Raw genomic sequence first — 18990 nt, 5'->3', positions numbered from 1 at the left:
AGATCCCTATTACCAATTTATCATTCAATTAAATCAGTAGAAGGATTCTCTTCTTTTTTTTTTTTTTTTAATGATGCTTTTTATGTGAAGGAATATAATATTGATGGTGCATGCTGCCCCGTACAGGAGCCCCATTGTGAATGGCTGACCATGAGACATGTCACCGCTAACTAATACTCTGATTGGTCAGAGCATAATAAAGCAAAATCTGATTGGCTAGTAGCAGCTAAACCACATGCAGCCTTTAACTGCAATGAATTACATTGATACAATATATTTCATTGTTAAACTGAACATTAATAAAATGTACCAATGAACTTCCCCCATCTTGGTCCTGGTCTTGTGTTTCTGTGTATGGTATTCCTACATTGGCTCTAGTAGAACCTGTACACTGTTCCCCTGTCACCGGAGTCCTGACACCAATACGGAGTAACCAAAACTGTTCATGGAGAGCAAAAAAACATTCTGTCAGTAAAGCTGGGTACACACTGAGCAATGTGTACCCAGACGATATTTCAGCCCGACGGGCTTACATATCGGATCATGGATGCCTTGTTCCATCCTTCATTACCTGCAACTGGGCCGCTTGCAACACTGCCGACCGGACGATGTTGCAAGCGTCCACGGGAGCACGCATACACACTGAGCGATGCGGATGATATGTAGTTCCGATTCGGCCGGAAATAACATATCGAGCTGACATCGCTCCAGTTTGTACCCTGCATTACCGTTTATCAAGGTTCTTACTGATTGTATATTGGTGGAAATGTACTAAAAACCTTATACTACTACTACCATAGTAATACCATGTTTTTATTTAACATTTTTTTAAAGTCATTTTAAAGTGCAACCTTTCTGTTTCACAGTCCATGCTAACAGAGAACTGGTGGGGTCAGATGGCACAAAATACACCTGTGTGGGCGATGGTTTCAACCTTCTTCTGCCCACCTCTCATTTACACCAATCTCATTGAATTCAAGTAAGTTACTCAGTACTTTGTAGTGTTAAACTCAACCCATTTTATTTTTGCACGTGCTGTGTACCCGCTAAAGGGATGTTCGACCAGTGCGGTCACACAGGGGCACCACCCATAGAGGGCGCACCCCTCCCCAGCATCCCGAGTACTGTCCCGATGTTCCACCCGTGGGCCGAAGTGGCCCGCGTGTGGTTAAATCGGGAGGTTGGGGACCCCCACCGCCGTGGCAGTGCCGGACCCCGGAGTCTGAATGGATGCTGCGTGCATGCGCGCGGCATCCATTCAGTGACGGGATAGGGCTGAGTTGAAGCCCAGCTAGTGAGGCTCCCCCCAGCCTGATGTTATTTGGAGGCGTGCCATGCGGGCACGCCTCCAAATTGCGTCACCTAGGAGGCATGGCCTATGGTAATTACTCCACGCCTCCCATTTTCGGTTGCACGCGATGTAAGGGCACCCTATTCAGTTCCGACACAGGGTGCTCTGACCCCTGTAGCCGGCCCTGTGTAAGCTTCACAGGCAGGGCCCTCCTTGCTCATTTTCCTCCACAGCTCTATCCTAGCTTCCAGTGCTCCTTGCCACCTAGTCCCATTCAGCGACTCTGTGAGCTCCTTATATACAAGTTCATGGAGTGCTGGTCTGTCTTCCCCTCCCTTTGACTCATCTCCATTGCCCCTCAGGGAGTAACCCAACCCTTGCCCCGTGCAGTTCTTATAATATGTCACCTTGCATTTATGGTATGTATGATATGTCCGTTTCTGTGTTACCTTGTATGTTCCCTGTAGGGTGCCGCGGAAACTATGTGGCACCTTAAAAATAAAAGATGATGATAATTAATGTTTTAAAACAAATGAACCATTTATATGCTAATTAGGGAAACTGATTGAAGAATAATACATTAGACCAGCGGTTTTCAGCCACTGTGCCGTGGCACACTAGTGTGCCACGAGCGGTTGTCAAGTGTGCCGCGAAGTCAGAGTTGACTTTACTTGTACTGCTGGCCCAGGCGGTGTTGGGCTCATCAGGGGGGCTAAGGCACGCCAAGGTCGTGACCTTGGAGACGCGGCGGCATGACCTAGGTCATGCATGCCGTGTAGCATGCCCGTCTGCACACTGCTCCCAGCTCTGCACTGTCACTGAGGCTCCCATTTACTAATGAGTTTTAAAACTTTTATCACCAAAACGAGTGATAAATGTCACTGTGTATGAAAAATGATGCTCCAGCCAATCAGCTCCCAACTGTCATTTTTCTAACAGTTGACAGTTGGGAGCTGATTGGCTGGAGCATCATTTATCATACACAGTGACATTTATCACTCGTGTTGGTGATAAAACTTGTTAGTAAATGAGGCCCTGAGTGTGAGTGAGCAACCCCAGCCGATGAGGGACAGGACAGGGCTGACAGTGAGCCTTCTCAGCTGGTTATTTAATTTTTTCCTGTGGGGGCCAATGTCATTTTTATAATTTTTATTCCTGTGGGGAGCAATGTGGTTGTTTGTTTGTTTTTTCTGCGGGGGACAATCTGTGTGTTTGTTTTCTGTTTGTGGGGACCATTTTGCTTTATATATTTTTTCTGTGGGGCCCTTGTGTTTATTTTTATTCTGTGTGGCCCAATGTTTGTTTTTTATTCTGTGGGGGCCATTGTGTTTTATTTGTTTTTCTGTGGGGGGCAATGTGTGTGTTTAGTTTTCTGTGGGAGCCAATGTCTGGTCTTTTTCCTGTGTGGGGCCAATCTGTGGGTGTTTTTCCTATGGGGGCCAATGTGTGTCTCTTTTTTCCTGTGAGGGACTGATCGTGTGCCTTAGCAATTTTCAAATCTTGTTTGCTTGTGACGCGAGTTGAAAAAGGTTGAAAATCACTGCATTAGACTATTAGCACTTTTTTTTTTCATGTCTCATTTGGGCCCCTGAATTTGGGAGAAAATGCATGCAAGGAAAAGCTTCCGTAAATACGTGTAGTCTGATGCATCTCCTAGATGATTCATACATCAGGCCTACAAATGTGCATACGTATTCTGCACAATAGCATAGGTAATGTTGTAGCAATGCAGCTTTACAGTATTAGTAGCGTAATGTTGCCATCCTATACATTGGCATAGCTATAGTGGGTGGAGGGGGTACTATTGCTATAGGGCCCAGATGCTTAGGGGGCCCAGGTCATATAGTTGTCTACCAAGATTCTGGTATTGCACGTTAAGCAATTGGCCTACTGCCATTCCTGAAAAGGGGAACTCATCACCGCTCTTATATTTAGCAGTCTCTGGGCGGGATGTACTAACAGCAAAAATGCGCTAAACCCCCCAAAAATGCTGTTTTCGGGGGTTTTACTGCATTCCACAAATGTACTAAGAGCCGGAATGCGATGCATTCTGGTGCTTTGTCCAAATTTGTAATGCGAGGTGGCGTTACCCAATAGAAGCCTATGGGCTTCTTATCGGGACGCTCCCCCATGGGTAGGATTGATGTTTTAAAAGGGCAATCATTTAAATGATTGCCCCTTTAAAACATCAGATAGACTTGCCGGGAATTTGCTGATGCCTGTTACCGCAACTTAACCCCCAGTTTAAGGCGCGGTAACCGGTAGCTCCTAATAAAGTGCAGGGCACAGCGCAATCAATTGAATAGCTCCGGTAACTTCTTCCCTGCGCTATTCAAATGGCGTAGTATTGAATCGCTCCACCAATAGTTAATATGTTCTCGTCATAATTTTTTAGTAATTTACTGTTTTTCTTCCTAGAAACTTCGACCATGAAAACGGACTTGAAAGCCAGAGAGTGGAAATGGACAGCTTAGATATTGATATAAAGACCACGGTGGCGGAAATCATGGAGGGGTAGGCAACTCTATATACGTTTCACCTCGTAAATGAAATGACCGTTCTCTGTACCAGTTTAGTAATGGGTGTTATGTCACATCTTCCTAATCAGGGAAGAAATAATGAAGGAAAAGAATGAACTTGTAGAACTGAAACCTGGCAAGTCGGCCAACTCAAACCACGGAGCCCACGACGGTGAAGTCACGAAGGAGAAGCCGCGGCCGCAATGGTTGCGTAGATGGAAACAGTTCTGGAGCGCCCCTGTGACGGCCTTCCTAGGGAACGTGGTCATGTACTTTACATTCCTCTTCCTCTTCTCCTATGTGCTCCTCATGGACTTCAAGCTACCTCCACCAGTTGGCCCAGCCACCTCAGAGATCATACTTTATTTCTGGGTTTTCACTATGGTTTGTGAAGAAATCCGGCAAAGTTTCTTTGTGGGATCTATGCCCGTAACACAGAAGGTCAAACAATATTTACAGGACTCCTGGAATCACGTGGATATCACGGCCCTGTTACTGTTCATCATCGGGGTCATCTGCAGGTATAAGTGGTGCAAGATCATAGAATATATAGAACGTAAATCCTTCCAGCATGTTATATAATGGACACTTAGGGGTCTATTTACTAAGCAGTGTTAGGAGACAGAGTGAAAAAGTGATAAGAAAGTGATACGGTGCCAGCCAATCAGCTCCCAACACTGCTTAGTAAATAGACCCCTTAAATGGTAAATCTAGTGAAACAATACAGTAACATTGTTATGCTGGTACCACAACTGGCTGCGATAACTCTTGGGTCTATTTATCAACCTAAAGGGGGAGATATATCAAGCCTTCTACAGAAACCAATCAGCTTCCACCTATCATTTTATAGAATGTACTATATAAATGCTAGCTAGAAGCTGATTGGTTGCTATGGGAACTGCACCACTCTTTAGAAGCCTTGATAATCTGTAGCCACGCCTTTTCTCAGGGCGGAGAGATAGATGGAGCTGGCCAGGGGCTTCTCAGCAGTACACTGAGGAAGCTGGCAGAGTCACAGGGTGCAGGGAGAGGGCTGGGCCCCTGATGCGGCCCGGACACCATAGCAGTCGCACTCCCTGCACCCACTGTAGCTACGCCCTTGCATAGTGTAGAGTCCTGTGAAATATGTAAATGTTTTATTATCAATTTATCTACTAAGCATAGCCCAGATTTCTTTCTACACGTCCACCACACGCCCTCATAACACTTATCCTATTCACAGATTCCCCAATGCCGCTCAGTTAGGCCCATTTAGCCACAAGTGGAGACGCAAGTGAGTCGCTTTCGTACACTCAGCCGTGAGCATGTGCACTGCTAAAGATTACAATATCTGTACGAAAACCAAGTTGCATTCGATGCAGCTTGAGCCCCATAGTGACAGATCCACATTAACAGCATCTCTTAGGGGCAGATTCAATCACCCGCAGTGTTTACCGCGCAGGTAAAGCTCTAAAGCTGGCCACACACATGGCGATCTGCACACGATCAGCCGATGTGTACGATTTGTGTACGATTTCCCTTGACACTCTCCCCGGCAGCTCAGCACACGATCTCCACACAATTTGGTGTCCAATCTTCATACGATCTCTCCTGCAGTCAGACTTTCACAGTGCATCGCCTCCAAGATTGTCAAATCTGCCCTTCTGCACGGCAGATCTGAAGATGCGATGAGCGACCAGTGGGGACACACATCGCATCGTGATCGTGAGTGGGGACTCACGATGTACTCAGGATTTGGCCATATTTTACACGATCTGTCGTTCCAATGTGTCGGAATCTGCCACATCGGGTAAAATATCGCTATGTGTATGGCCAGCGTGAGTCAAATGTCTGAAGTTATTCAATTATTCAGCATTTTCCCTGTCCGGTAAAGCCGCGGGCAATGCACGTTAAACCATAGATTCCGCATTAAGTGCACCCTCTTGGGCTTAACAAGAGGGGATGTGGAACATTATTGAACAGGTCCAGGCTGACAATTACATAAATCTGCCCCTTAGAGCAACAGTGTTTTGTCTAGTTTTCCACTGGCAATTTCAGGCTGAAGTGCTCTTTCAATTCCAGTACTTGTAGTACACTGCATAATGGTTTAAAAGAAAACAATCTATATATTTAAGAGTGCAATTACCCTTTTAGATCATTGTAAAAAGATACACTCATGTCCAGGCAATACGCACACAGATTTGCTGACTTTCAGAAACTTCTTATGTCCGTTAAAAATAAACTACTTTTTTAGTTTTTAAGATGACATGTATGAGAACTTCAAGTGCCATTCACATGGAAGTGCTTTGAGTTAACCATTTACACACTTAAGGGTAAAAGTTCCACAATAGAAAATACAATTTCAGACAGAGAAATATATTAAAATAAAGTATAATTGAATAAAACACTCACTGAACCCTTATATTTGTGCCTGAATCCGGCTGTCGCTGAACCTTTCTACCACTCAAAGTGTGAGCCTGCCTTATACTTTCTATGGTTATGGGAGAAATAAGTTAAACTTGTCACGTTTCACCTATGAACTGTTAAATGTAAAAACAGAGAATTAAATAGGCACTAAGCCGTCACTACCCACAAAATATTGTTGTAGCAGATTTAATTTTGTGCCCATTTCGTTTTATGCATACACGGTTCTTTTGGGAGGCATCTCCTAGCAATGCATTCCGCAACCACAGCTCTCCTTCTGGGAGGCATAGCAATGTGTTCCGCAATCACAGCTCTCCTTTGGGGAGGCATCTCCTAGCAAATGCGTTCTGCAACCACAGCTATCCTTCTGGGAGGCATCTCCTAGCAATGCGTTCTGCAACCACAGCTCTCCTTCTGGGTGGCATCTCCTAGCAATGCGTTCCACAACCACAGCTCGCCTTCTGGGAGGCATAACAATGCGTTCCGCAATCACACCTCTCCTTCGGGGAGGCATCTCCTAGCAATGCGTTCTGCAACCACAGTTCTCCTTCTGGGAGGCATCTCCTAGCAATGTGTTCCGCAACCATTCCTTAATTAATTTCAGCTTTTACCTTTTTCTCCTAAAATATTGCTGAATTTGCCTCCATCCTGACACGCCATTCACTTCCACTATATAGAAGAGCAATAGCACACTAAGATCAGGGCATCACAAAATAAAATATAGCGCTGCGGGCATTTTCATTGCTTGGTAAAATACTGATCATAGGAGAGGAATGAGGATGTGGGTTCTGCTACAAGGAATATATATATAATGCTATATGTGTTTTCTGCAGGATGCTGGAACATACATATGAGTCAGGACGGACCATCCTCTGTTTTGATTTCATGGTGTTCACGCTCCGGCTGATTCACATTTTTGCAGTCAACAAACAGCTGGGACCCAAAATAATTATTGTCAGAAAGATGGTGAGTTAATCTGAAAACACATTATATACAGAAGCAAAAATGTGCATTTGTTTAAAACACACGTTTGTGTGAAGTATAATGGCATACTGGCAGAATTCTTACCTGGGCCACCCACAAATTGTACAGCCAGGGTAGTGCCACCATCAAGTGCAAATTGCATACTGAAGCCCCTGGAGCGCCCACGGATGACTCAATTCACTTTGAATCCCATCATCGTTTTCTCACTCCCCTCAACACCGTTCCATATTTCTAACTGGTTGAAGTGTTGCATATTTGTATTATGTTAATCTGCATTTATATTCATGTTTGTTAAATTTATTTCTCCGCCAGTCTAAACTAAACGATTCCCTGTCTGTACAAGCGATTGTCTCTTAACCTAAGAATGTCACTTACAGTAAATTAAGGTTCAAGGGGCTTAGGACAGATTGCCTCCCATATTTTACTAATTAGTGTTTATTTGTCCTATTTCTAAGGATTACATACAGTATGTCAATAACTAATTTTAATTACCTACATGGGAATACATACGGGGTGCCGGTGTTCAGGATCCCGGCAGTCAGAATCCGCGGTCATCCGACAGAATTAGAATACCAACACTTTGTTGGTTGGTATCCTAACTCTCCCCCATCCCTACCCTGAACCTAACCTCCCCCCTAGTGCCTAAACCTAACATCCCCCTCCCCGCACCCTAAACCTAACCCTCGATCCTCAGTGCCTTAACACTAACCCTCCCCCCTTAGTGCCTTAACACTAACCCTCCCCCCTTAGTGCCTTAACACTAACCCTCCCCCCTTAGTGCCTTAACACTAACCCTCCCCCCTTAGTGCCTTAACACTAACCCTCCCCCTAGTGCCTAACCTTAACCCTCCCATTAACCCCAGTACTTGCCTTCGGGATCCCGGCGGTCGGGATATTGACCACATCCACCCCTACATGCATAGGTATGGCTCTACAGGTATCTAGTGAATAAAGCTATTTACTTGTATGACATTGGAATTAAGATGTGGCTAATATATTATAACCATGTTGCTGGATACATTTATTTAGAATAAGGAGACTATAAGCCATGAATGTGTCTCCTTATTCTCTACTAGACCTAATAAATGAACTAATAAGTTCCAGTTCCAGTCTCTGCCAAATCAGAGTTATCCTCTTCCCTGAATAGATCTGCAGATATCTGTATCAGGCAGCTGTTGCGTTTTCCCAGAGGTCCCTGAGGTTGTGCACTGATGGCTTCTCATTACTGACTATATATCACCTGCTTGGTGGCAGCACCTACATCTCTGTACTAATACTGTAATATTATACATTTCTGTGCCTCTGCCCTCCCCATAGATGAAGGACGTCTTCTTCTTCCTCTTCTTTTTGTTTGTGTGGCTCATTGCCTATGGAGTGGCCACAGAGGGTCTCCTACACCCCAATGACATGCGCCTGGGCTGGATATTCCGCCGTGTCTTCTACAGGCCTTATCTACAGATCTTTGGTCAGATTGAACTGGATCAGATGGATGGTAAGAAAATAAATAAAAAATGTAAATTTAAATGCTCCGGTCTATTTACTAAGCCTTGGATGGAGATAAAGTACCAACCAACCAGCTTCTAACTGTCATTTTCAAACACAGCCTGTGAAGTGACAGGAGCTGATTGGCTGGTACTTGATCTCCTTCCAAGGCTTAGTAAATAGACCCACTGTCTCTAATTTCTATGTATATTACTATCTGAATATCTACCTTACACAGGCCAAATTCTGACTTTATGAGGCGATTATTTGTCCTGCAGAAAACAACTAATGAGCAACTACTAATCAATTATTCACTGGCAGTGATGGAAAGATATTTCTGTTTATAAAGGTCCCAGATAGTCTACAGCAAATATAGGCCACCTGTAGTCTTTCAGCTATCCAACACTCTGCATATTACCTGCACTAGGACCGTACCATACAAGAGATCTCACCAACGCGTTTTACACACCGTCCATAAGGTGATTGTGCATGACCCTGACAGCCAATCATTGGCCATACCTTACGGTTGGTCGACTTTACAACAGTAGTTGTAATTATTATTATCAATGAGAACTTGCAGTCCCACTGTATACAACCTGTAAAACCAATCATCATCATTATCAATGTCGGCACAAGTCTTGCAGCACCAGACAGGCAAGGACACAATTATATAGAGTAAAACATGAACATCATTATAACATCCTGCCTCCATTTCCCCAACAGCTGGAAAACTAGAAAGTATAAACTGCACAGACGACCCAGTGGCCATCATGAATGAGGTATTGCCCCCATGTCCCAATACATTTGCCAATTGGCTGGTGATTCTCCTGCTGGTAGTCTTCTTGCTCGTTGCCAACATCCTTCTGCTCAATCTGCTGATCGCCATGTTCAGGTAACTGGTGGTCGGAGGAGGGTGGGGGGATTTTTTAAAGAAATAATTTATATTAAATTATCAGTGTTAATAATAGACTTGATGGAGATGACTGGTACCTCCAGTATGCGGCTCGGTTACAAGCACCTGCGCCATTTTTGCAGCACATGTTTTATGTATAAGCTTTGAATGGAAACGCTTCTAGCTCTATGTGGGGTCCTCTATGTGCACTACAGATGTGTCCACATACATCTAATCTCTGTCCACTACAAGTTACACATAAAGAGGGGTATTCAATATGAAACGTTAACTTCCCTGGCGAAGTTAACGTTTCATATCGGAGTTTTTTTCTGCGTTAAGGTATGGTGCGCGCTCCCGCTTATCCCCGTATTCAATATAAAATTAACGAAAACGGGAAACTCCAAAGTTGGATTTGCGTAAAGTTACGAATTTTTCCTTAAAATAATTGTAAGACCCCCCCTAAAGTTGTAAAAACATGGGGGAACACTATGGGTACCCCCGTTTTAGCGTTTAATCGAAAGTTGGGGATTTAAATAGCCGCAGCAGGTGTTTTTTTTCCGACATTGAATAAGTGATGCAGAAGAGCACTTAGGTTATTTTTTTGGTTTTTTTAAGTGGTCCCATCAAATTTGGGGTACATGAAAATGGGTACTAGCATATTTTTAAGTCCCTAAAGTAATTTTTTAAAAATTCTGCATTTGTGCACCTGCCGCTATAATTCTATTCTAGAAAACACCTGCCGCATACTTGCAGAATAGCCCTGAACCTATTTCCCTATTGTTAAACAATTTTTTCCCATTTTTTTTTTTCACCCCAATTTTTTAATTAATTTTTTGGGGTGTCCCTATTTTTTTTTGACACAGTTCGTTTTTAAATATCATTCCCAGGGGTGCAGGCTATTTTTTTTTAAGCCTGCACCCCTAAACCCCAATTCTGCACTTTTTTTCGACACCTATTCAATGGTGAAAAGTTAACCCCGTTTTTTATCAAAGACTTTTCAAAACTGCGATAAGTCTTTGAAATTGAATACGGTGTAAAAGTCAAACCTGCGATAATGATAATGTCAAAAGTGCGATATTAACGCAAAAACGATGTTATCACTCCCATATTGAATACCCCTGAAAGAGTGAGTGCCATGCAAATCGGTAGCGCCGAGCGTCTTTTTGTGCAACTTTTTCCCTTAAAATGTGTCTTATTCGCGCAGCGATGCACAAGCAGCTTCTGCTGATTACAATGTTATGTTCTGTGTGTGACTGCGGGTGCATCTGCATGTTGCAGATCATTTTAATCAGCAGAAGCTGTGTAACGCGCACTGAGGCTAGATGTATGAGGACACATCTGTATGTTACTTTTCAGTGCTAAAACAAGCATTAATATACTTTGCTGTAAAATCATCCAATGTAAACTAGAGACTTGGCTGTGTTACAAAGAAATTGCATGGTTGCTGGGGATGTAGTCAGGATACCAGCTGGCACTATCCCGCCCGCCGATATCTCGACACTGACAGCCCGACAGGGGACTAAAGCTAGGCGTCGAAATCCCGACGCCTATCATTAGCCCCACTACAAAATACCGACACCCGGCTTACCGAACGAAGGTAAGCCCGGTGTCTTAGCGTCTAGCCCCAGGAGGGTTAGGGTAGGGAAAATGGGTGTTAGGGTTAGGCACCACTAGGGGGAAGTTAGAGTTGGACACCCCCCCGGGAGGGTTAGGGTGCGGGGATGGGGGGTTGGGTTTAGGCACTAACGGGGGGAGGTTAGGGTTAGGCACTAGGGGGTGAGGTTAGGGTTAGGCACTAGGGGTTGAGGTTAGGGTTAGGCACTAGGGGTTGAGGTTAGGGTTAGGCACCACTAAGGGAGGGTTAGGGGGGGAGAGGGGAGGTTTAGGTTACTTACCAGCCCCAGTCGGGAATTGGGTCCATTGGGGTTCCGCTGTCGGTATTTGATCCGGCGGTTATTCAGCCGCCGGCATTAAATACCGATTCAGTTTGCTGTATCAGTGACAAATTGTCCACACTGAGATGCTTATTCTGTCTGTCGTCTTTCATCTCATCAGCTACACCTTCTCCAAAGTGCAAGGTAACAGCGATATCTACTGGAAGTTCCAGCGATACAACCTGATTGTGGAGTATCACAACCGCCCGGCGCTGGCCCCGCCCTTCATCATCATCAGCCACATTCACACGTTTATCAAGCGCAAGATCCGCAAGGTGGAGTCTCAGAAGATCAGACATTTCAGTGAGTCTTCTATTATAGCTGAGGATGCTAGAGTATAATCCATCACATAGGCAATGAAAATAGATAGAGAATACAAAATAAAGAACACTGGCCCTGATTCAGAGCCGGACGCTCTGACAGAGCGCTCGCTCTGAATCAGGGCCGTCCTTCTTAATTTTTAGAGCGGCCTCCTGGCCACTCGTATAGCTGTGGGTGACCACCCACAGCTATAGCGAGCGGCTAGGAAGATGGTCGCGATGGTCAAGACCATCGGGCTTGCGACGAGATCCTTGTGGTAGGGTCTCGTTGCCGCAAGCCCTGGAGTGCTTTCGGCTCTCAGAGCAGAGAGCGCTCCCACTGACTTCACTTGTGATATCAGTGGGGCCGGCCCCAGACGGTAGGCGTTCCCATGGGAACGCCTCCGTCTGGGCAGCCACTGCCCCGGCACGCCAACCAAAGGGGGCGTGCTGTCACTCACTATCAACAGCACGCCCCCTTTGGTATGAGGCCCGGAGCGACGGCTTGCCGTCGCTATCCGGGTCTCGCGCATGCGCACGACGGAGCCGGCTCTGTCGTGCGCACTGGGCCAACATTGACCCGCTTGCGAGCTCAGCGCTCGCGAGCGTGTCTGAATCAGGCCCACTGTGCAGTATCCGCTTCTATGGATGGGGGTAGCCGTGATGATTCTCTGCTGTCTATATCATGTGACTTCCATGGCAACCACAGTCACATGACATATGATGTAAGGCACAGAGAGGTATAGGATCTACCTCTGAGCTCAGTTTGCTGTATGTGTTAAGGTGGGTACACACGGTACGATGTAGGTAACGATCCAATCTCATTAATGATCCTCTTGAACTCCTGAACACTCCCTGACAAACGATATTGTGCATACACATGGAACGATTGTACAAACGATATGGATGGATCGTTAACAATTGTAAATAAACAACCTCACAATGCACCTTCTGTCTCTCCATTGGCTGACACAATATGGTGGAGGGGAGTGTCCAGGAAAATTGACGATAAATCGTTCGTCGTCCATTACTTCGTCCATCGTGCATGCACACGGAACGCTGTGTGTCAAATCGTGAAAGACTGGTCGAGATCTTTCCACGACCAGTGGGAGCGCGTATCGGCATCATTATCATGCCTACACACGGCACATTTTGAAACGATTTGTCTTTCCAGTCGGTCGAAAAATGGAAATATCGTTTAAAAAAATCCTACCGTGTAGGGAGGCCTTTACAGACAGCCAAACTAGGTGGACAGCTAAGAAACATGACTATCAGATTCATACTTAAAAGGTACTTATTTAAATAAGTAAAAGCTGTGGGGGATTGCGGCTTTGACTCTCATAATAATAGAAAAGTAACAGGTTGAACACTCATGGCTATGATGACAAGGGGTGACATTTAGTAAGTAAATGGTTGGGGCTAGCTGAAATGGGTGGAGATAAAATGACTGGCACTTGCCAATAACTAATATTCCCACTTTTTTGCTCCTAGTGTTGGAATTAAAGGAGCCTCTAGACGGCAGGATGCTCACCTGGGAAGCCGTTCAGAAGGAGAACTACCTGGTGAATATTGCCAAGTTCAAGAGGGACAGCGACACCGAACGCCTCAGACGCACGTCCCAAAAGTAAGGACTGAGAGATGTCAGTGCCACTTAGCCTCTGCTGCGGTCATGTTTTAATTCATTAACATGAAAGTGGATTTTATACTGTGCAGCACTGGGAGAAAATAATAGATATATGGATATTTTATAACTGGCTATTAGTGGTCACACAATCCAAAATGGCAAATCAGATCCTTAACTGTTTCTCTTTTTGCTCTGTATTAAGGTCCCTCACAGCATTGGGAGTAGCATCACTGAATAGCGTTTCAGAAAGTCTACAGTAACTGGCTTAAAACAGGCAAACATCCCCCACCACTAAGATCCCCCCCCCCCCCACTAACATCCACCCCACTAAAAAAGTAGTTGTGAGTACAAAATAAAATGGTCCTTCTACCACTGGGTTGGGTACGGGATCTCGGTGGTCGGAATGCCGGCTGTCAGAATACTGTCAGCGGCATCCCGACAGAATACCAACAGAATTAGGTAAGTATCCTACCCACCTCTCCTGAAGCTTAACCCTAACCCTCCCCTCCTGCAGCCTAACGCTAACCCTCCCGCAGATTAATTTTCACCTACGTGAACATTTAAATTTGTCACTTTAAATTTGCTGCTGTGGGAAACCAGTGCAGATTCTAAAGGAGAGGTCGAAATACAGTAAGGGCATTTTCATGTAACAGGCGTCCTACGCGGAGTACCAAACAGAGGCAAATCACTCGCAGGTGCATTCTATGAATTGACGATGATGATAACGATGGTTGGCAGCTACATCTGATTGGCTAAAGGCCCCCATACATCAGAGATGGATTGCAGCAATCGTGCAATTTGCAATCGATTGTGTAGAAAAATCTTTCCCTTTTTCAATCGATTGTGGCTATTCTGCAATCTGAAATCGATTGAAAAAGGGAAAGATTTTTCTACACAATCGATTGCAAATTGCACGATTGCTGCAATCCATCTCTGATGTATGGGGGCCTTTAGTGTGTTTAAATCCCCCCCCCCGCCCATATGCTCATAATAGTACTGCTGGGATCTATTTGCAGGATTACAGTGAATTGAGCAACCTGTTGATAGTAATGAAACGTTTCCTAGTCAGCTTGTAGAGGGGAAGGCAACGGATAGGTTTATTATTGTGTACTTAAAAAATAAAATGTTGTATTTGCATTTTTTTTTTTTTTTTTTCATGTTACATGCGCCCTGAGACATTATTGCCTCTGATATTCTACACAGTCCGCCCATGTGCTGTCATGTGTGTGCACTGCGTACTGACTTTTTAGGCATATTTACCGATCACTGTGAAGCCACATATTCCAGGCGCGCCTGCTCCTATTGGCTGCCGCGTTACGCAGGTGCACTTAATTAGGCCGGCCGAGCTGGACCCATCTCATGGTTTGCAGGCAGCTCTGCAGAAGTAGCAAAAATGCGTTTTTGTTTTTTTCTGGGGTACGTTTCATGTTTGCGGTGTTAGCTGTGCAGCAGCCGCGGTGTGTGCATACTCTTTATTAGTGACATCGTCAGGGCATTTAATCAAGATGAAGTTTTCACAACTCGCGCATTAGTCTGTTACCACATATCCTTGTTCCTGCAGGGTAGACACCGCATTGAAGCAGCTAAACGAGATCAAGGAACATGACCGAAGGCTGAAAACCCTGGAAACCGAGGTACAAGTTGCTTCATATGTCGCAGTTTTGTGGCCGACGTGTGTCTGAGGAGCCGCCATGATGTTGATTAAAAATAATGGGATATTAGCTAATATCTGAATTTTTGGGGGGTGTAAATTGCAAAGGAGTAATAAGTTTTAATTTCCAGCATCCCATGCTTCTCACGTATGAATGGGCCAAATATGACCTGAAATGGGCCAGGGGCTTAAGTGCAGGCCTGTAATATAGCTGCATTCACCAAAGGGGGGTATCAAATTCAATATAAAACGGACACTTGCTCTCTGCCACGTGTGATGCCTGGTGTAACACCAGCACAAGGTGGTATTTCAATTACATATACTGTTCATAGGGGGAGATGTACTAAGCCTTGGACAAAGATAAAGTACCAACCAATCGGCTCCTAACTGTCGCTTTACAGGCTGTGTTTGAAAAGTGACAGTTAGGAGCTGCTTGGTTGGTACTTTATCTCTCGCCAGGGCTTAGTACATCTACCCCATAGAAACTGTCAGTGCAGCTCATCTCTCTCTCTCTATATATAATTTCTTCTGGCCATTCATTTCCTGCTGATCTATATTTGCGCAGGTTTTCTGTACGACAGGTTTTTTTTATAAATATCCCTGAACGTTGTCGGGAAGGTGACCTGCAGAACGAGGGGGGGAGGACACAAGCTTGGCGAGATCCTGTAAAAGTCGATGTATATCCGGGCTATCCCGTTACACGGCAGAGCAGTACAGTAACTTTCCAGCCAGCTCTAGGAGTTCATTCAAGGCTTGGAGGCGATAAGAAGAAACGAGATCATGTGACATAGCCTCATGTGTTTATCTTACATTAACCCCTCCAGTGCTGGCCCGGGCGTAGGCTCCATCCAGTCACAGAGTAACCAGTCTTTAGGGAAAAGTTCATGGGTGGTTCTTCTTCTTCTAGTAATGACAGTAACGTGGTGCTGCTTTCATGTAGAGTAATGGGACATATGTCTTTATAGATTGAATACTGCGGTAAGGCACTGTCTTGGATTGTAGATGCCCTTCAGGAGAGTGACATGGTGAAAACCACTAAACCGCCTCCTGTCTTTAAGTGAGGTAAGTAGCAGGTCAGAAGCACAGCAGCCAAAGCTGGCGTATCAATCATATAGAGTTTAAAATGTGTAAAGTCAGGACCATCATGAGAAATATATATTCCTTGCGTTTGGTGAAGGCGCAGTAGGAAAATCACCGGGAAAATGGCTGCCATTTCCCCGGTGATCTGCACATGCTCTGGAATAGCTCTAGTCTACTGTAGTGCCCAGAGTCTGCTGCGCTCAGTGCGCCACCGGTCGCCAATAAGAGAGGAGGGGGCCCCCGGACGGAGACTGCATACAGCCCCCTCCTCTAATACTTCCTGGAGTGACACCTTTGCTTTCTGATGGGTCACTTTGCCTGATTCGTTAATGATCACAACTTGCGAATACGCACACAATTGGCCGATTGTTGCGTTCTATGCATGCGTATGCATTGCAGTACGTGTGCACGAATGCACCACTGCAGTGTCTATACAGACCCATCGCAGTGATTGACAGGAAGCAACCGTTTGGTGGTGTGACGTGGGGGGGCGTAACGCAAGCGTGCAAGTGCGTTTGAACGCCGTTTCAGGGTCGTGCATAAATTAGCCATTGCGATGCCATAGACCGATACACAGCTTGGGCTCTCACTGTGTGTGATGAGGTTAGCAACTCCTGAGTGAGTTGAGACCTTGTGGTAGTGTGCATGAGGCTGTGATGGTACCGATGTTACCGATGGTTTCACAGACTTACAGTAGTATTCCGGATGTGTGTAAGGTAAAGTGGGCGTCCTTCTGTTAGGCTGCGACGGCATAGGGATTGCAATCATAATATTTTTTGCAGTGAGACTACATGAGTCATCGCAGCCGCGATCGCAAATGTGATCCGTAATGAATCAGGCCCCATGTACACAAACTTTGTTTCATGCACACAATTATCAAACATATTGTATAAAATGGCCTTCAGACTGTAAGGTGTATATGACACATAAATGAGCTTCGTGTTTAGACCCGGGCCCCATCCCCAAGGTATCTCATTATGCTATGTAAATATTCCTAAATCCGAAAACCAAAACACTTCTGGTCCCAAGCATTACGGATAAGGGATACTCAACCTGTAATAGTACAATAGCTCATTGTATTATTTGGATCATGCATGTACTAAGATTATAATAAAGGGGAACAGAATACAGAAACAATATTTTGATTAAACTACATTAAGGTAATTCATCAAGGATCGCAATGGCAAAGCTGCCTGCGTCCTTGCTATTATGTAAATGCAGCAGGAGGTGTATGACGCACCCCCTGCTGCATTTACAATCCCTGCATTGCGATGGAGGTTGCTGGCTGGGATCACCATCGTGACCATCGGAAAAACACAACTCTAACAAAAAAAAACAGGTTTATCTCCCTTTTTAATAACTAGACCCCTGTAAGACAGTGTACAAGGTGGTAGATTAAGGAAAGGAAATAGAATCGATGTACAATGATGTAAAACCCAGATTCATCACTATCATATGATAGTAGTTGTCTCTTAAATGAAGCTTAAAATGGGATTTCAATAACACAAATACAAAGCCAGACAGTCACCATGAGATCCTCTCCGGCAAGCAATCCCTTCCATGGGAGGTATTTAGCAACCATTGTGACTCCTACTGGTAGCCTGGAGAACTGCACATATGCATTTGACTATATAATATAAATGGTATGTACAGTATAATAAATGATGTGAGGGGTTTTTATGACAGCTGAGTGACTTTCTGGTCAAAACAGATTTATCAGTGAAATAATGTTGTTTAATACCCACTTACTATAATACATTTTCATATTCTAGGTAATCCAACTTCATTCCGTGCAACACTTCATATTGTTTACTGCCAAGTCTAAGGACATTACCACTTCTTATGTTGTGTGCCCAGCTGGATATGGAGCTCGGTTCATGGAGCTCGGTTCTGCTCAGCAATCAATAAGCGGATATTTTAAAGCTGACTTTATCTGTTCTCATAATTATCAACTATGACCTCGTTACCCTCATTCCATTATCGGAAGCAACGCACAGATTTCCCTCCTCCGGGGGAAATTACTTTGAGTGGATCCTTCAAGCAAAATGTGAATACGAATGAAAATAAAACTGTCAATAAATAGACTAATTCAGTCTACCTATGACACAGTGGCGGCAGCCATTTTTGTGTGGAACCAATATTCAGCCTGTGACATCCCTTTTAGTTCTCTGTTGTAACTTTAACTGCTAAAAAAGTGCAAATAATAGAATAAACCTTTAAAGTCTTAGTTTTATTGAATTATGAATGTAAGCCAGGGCAGTTCTGAGTTTTGTACTGAGGTACGTATTTGCCTCACTTTAGTTTTGTTTCAGTGGTACTAAGTACCACTACTATTACCACTTATATTTACAATGCTATAGATTTTTTTTGTTTCGTTTTTTTTAAATCGTGTTGTTGTGTTTTTGTTTAGTTTTTTTTTCTTTCCAGAAAAATAATGTGCATTTAAAACCGGTCTCTAAAGGTCTTATGTTGTTGGGTACTTTTAACTGGTTCCCAGATATGTTCTCAAACCCAATAAAATGATATATATATTTTACTGTTTTTCACGTTTTCAGTATTTTTCCAAATTATTAAAGTGCCTTTAATGCCTCAGTTTTGATTGTATCAATGTGTGATAAAATGTGAATGTGTAAATGTGATGCTGTAGAAACCTCAAAATTAAAACAAACTGGTTAAATAGTGGTGTGCCAGGACACTGGGCAGGCCTCCTCTACCCTCCCACCCAGTGCACATTACATTATGATGTCACGTGTGCGGCAAAAAGGAGACCGGGAGCAAGCAGCTAGGTGCCGCACCTCTCAAGGCACCCAAAAAGTTGGACACAGGTGCCC

The 18990-nt window shown here is 44.4% G+C and overlaps 1 protein-coding gene across 3 annotated transcripts in view; it reads left to right on the top strand.

Moving 5' to 3' along the window:
* The window catches only part of TRPM4 (transient receptor potential cation channel subfamily M member 4), a 153526-nt gene extending 134826 nt beyond the window's left edge, over positions 1 to 18700 (top strand). For all 3 annotated transcript variants that reach the window (XM_088443039.1, XM_088443040.1, XM_088443038.1), the window contains 11 exons: positions 867 to 979; positions 3710 to 3805; positions 3900 to 4331; positions 7047 to 7179; positions 8515 to 8689; positions 9403 to 9571; positions 11627 to 11808; positions 13296 to 13428; positions 14990 to 15062; positions 16045 to 16141; positions 17932 to 18700. In XM_088443039.1, the coding sequence (XP_088299165.1) occupies positions 867 to 979; positions 3710 to 3805; positions 3900 to 4331; positions 7047 to 7179; positions 8515 to 8689; positions 9403 to 9571; positions 11627 to 11808; positions 13296 to 13428; positions 14990 to 15062; positions 16045 to 16140 (1602 nt within the window). In that variant the 3' untranslated portion in view covers position 16141; positions 17932 to 18700. The remainder of the gene's footprint in view (positions 1 to 866; positions 980 to 3709; positions 3806 to 3899; positions 4332 to 7046; positions 7180 to 8514; positions 8690 to 9402; positions 9572 to 11626; positions 11809 to 13295; positions 13429 to 14989; positions 15063 to 16044; positions 16142 to 17931) is intronic.
* Positions 18701 to 18990: the final 290 nt, after the last annotated feature.

This window comes from Taudactylus pleione, unplaced genomic scaffold, assembly GCF_031769625.1.
Source record: "Taudactylus pleione unplaced genomic scaffold, aTauple2 ptg000324l, whole genome shotgun sequence".
Classification (NCBI taxonomy): domain Eukaryota; kingdom Metazoa; phylum Chordata; class Amphibia; order Anura; family Myobatrachidae; genus Taudactylus; species Taudactylus pleione.
Note: the sequence above shows the minus strand (reverse complement) of the source record. Positions and strands in the feature narration are given on the sequence as shown.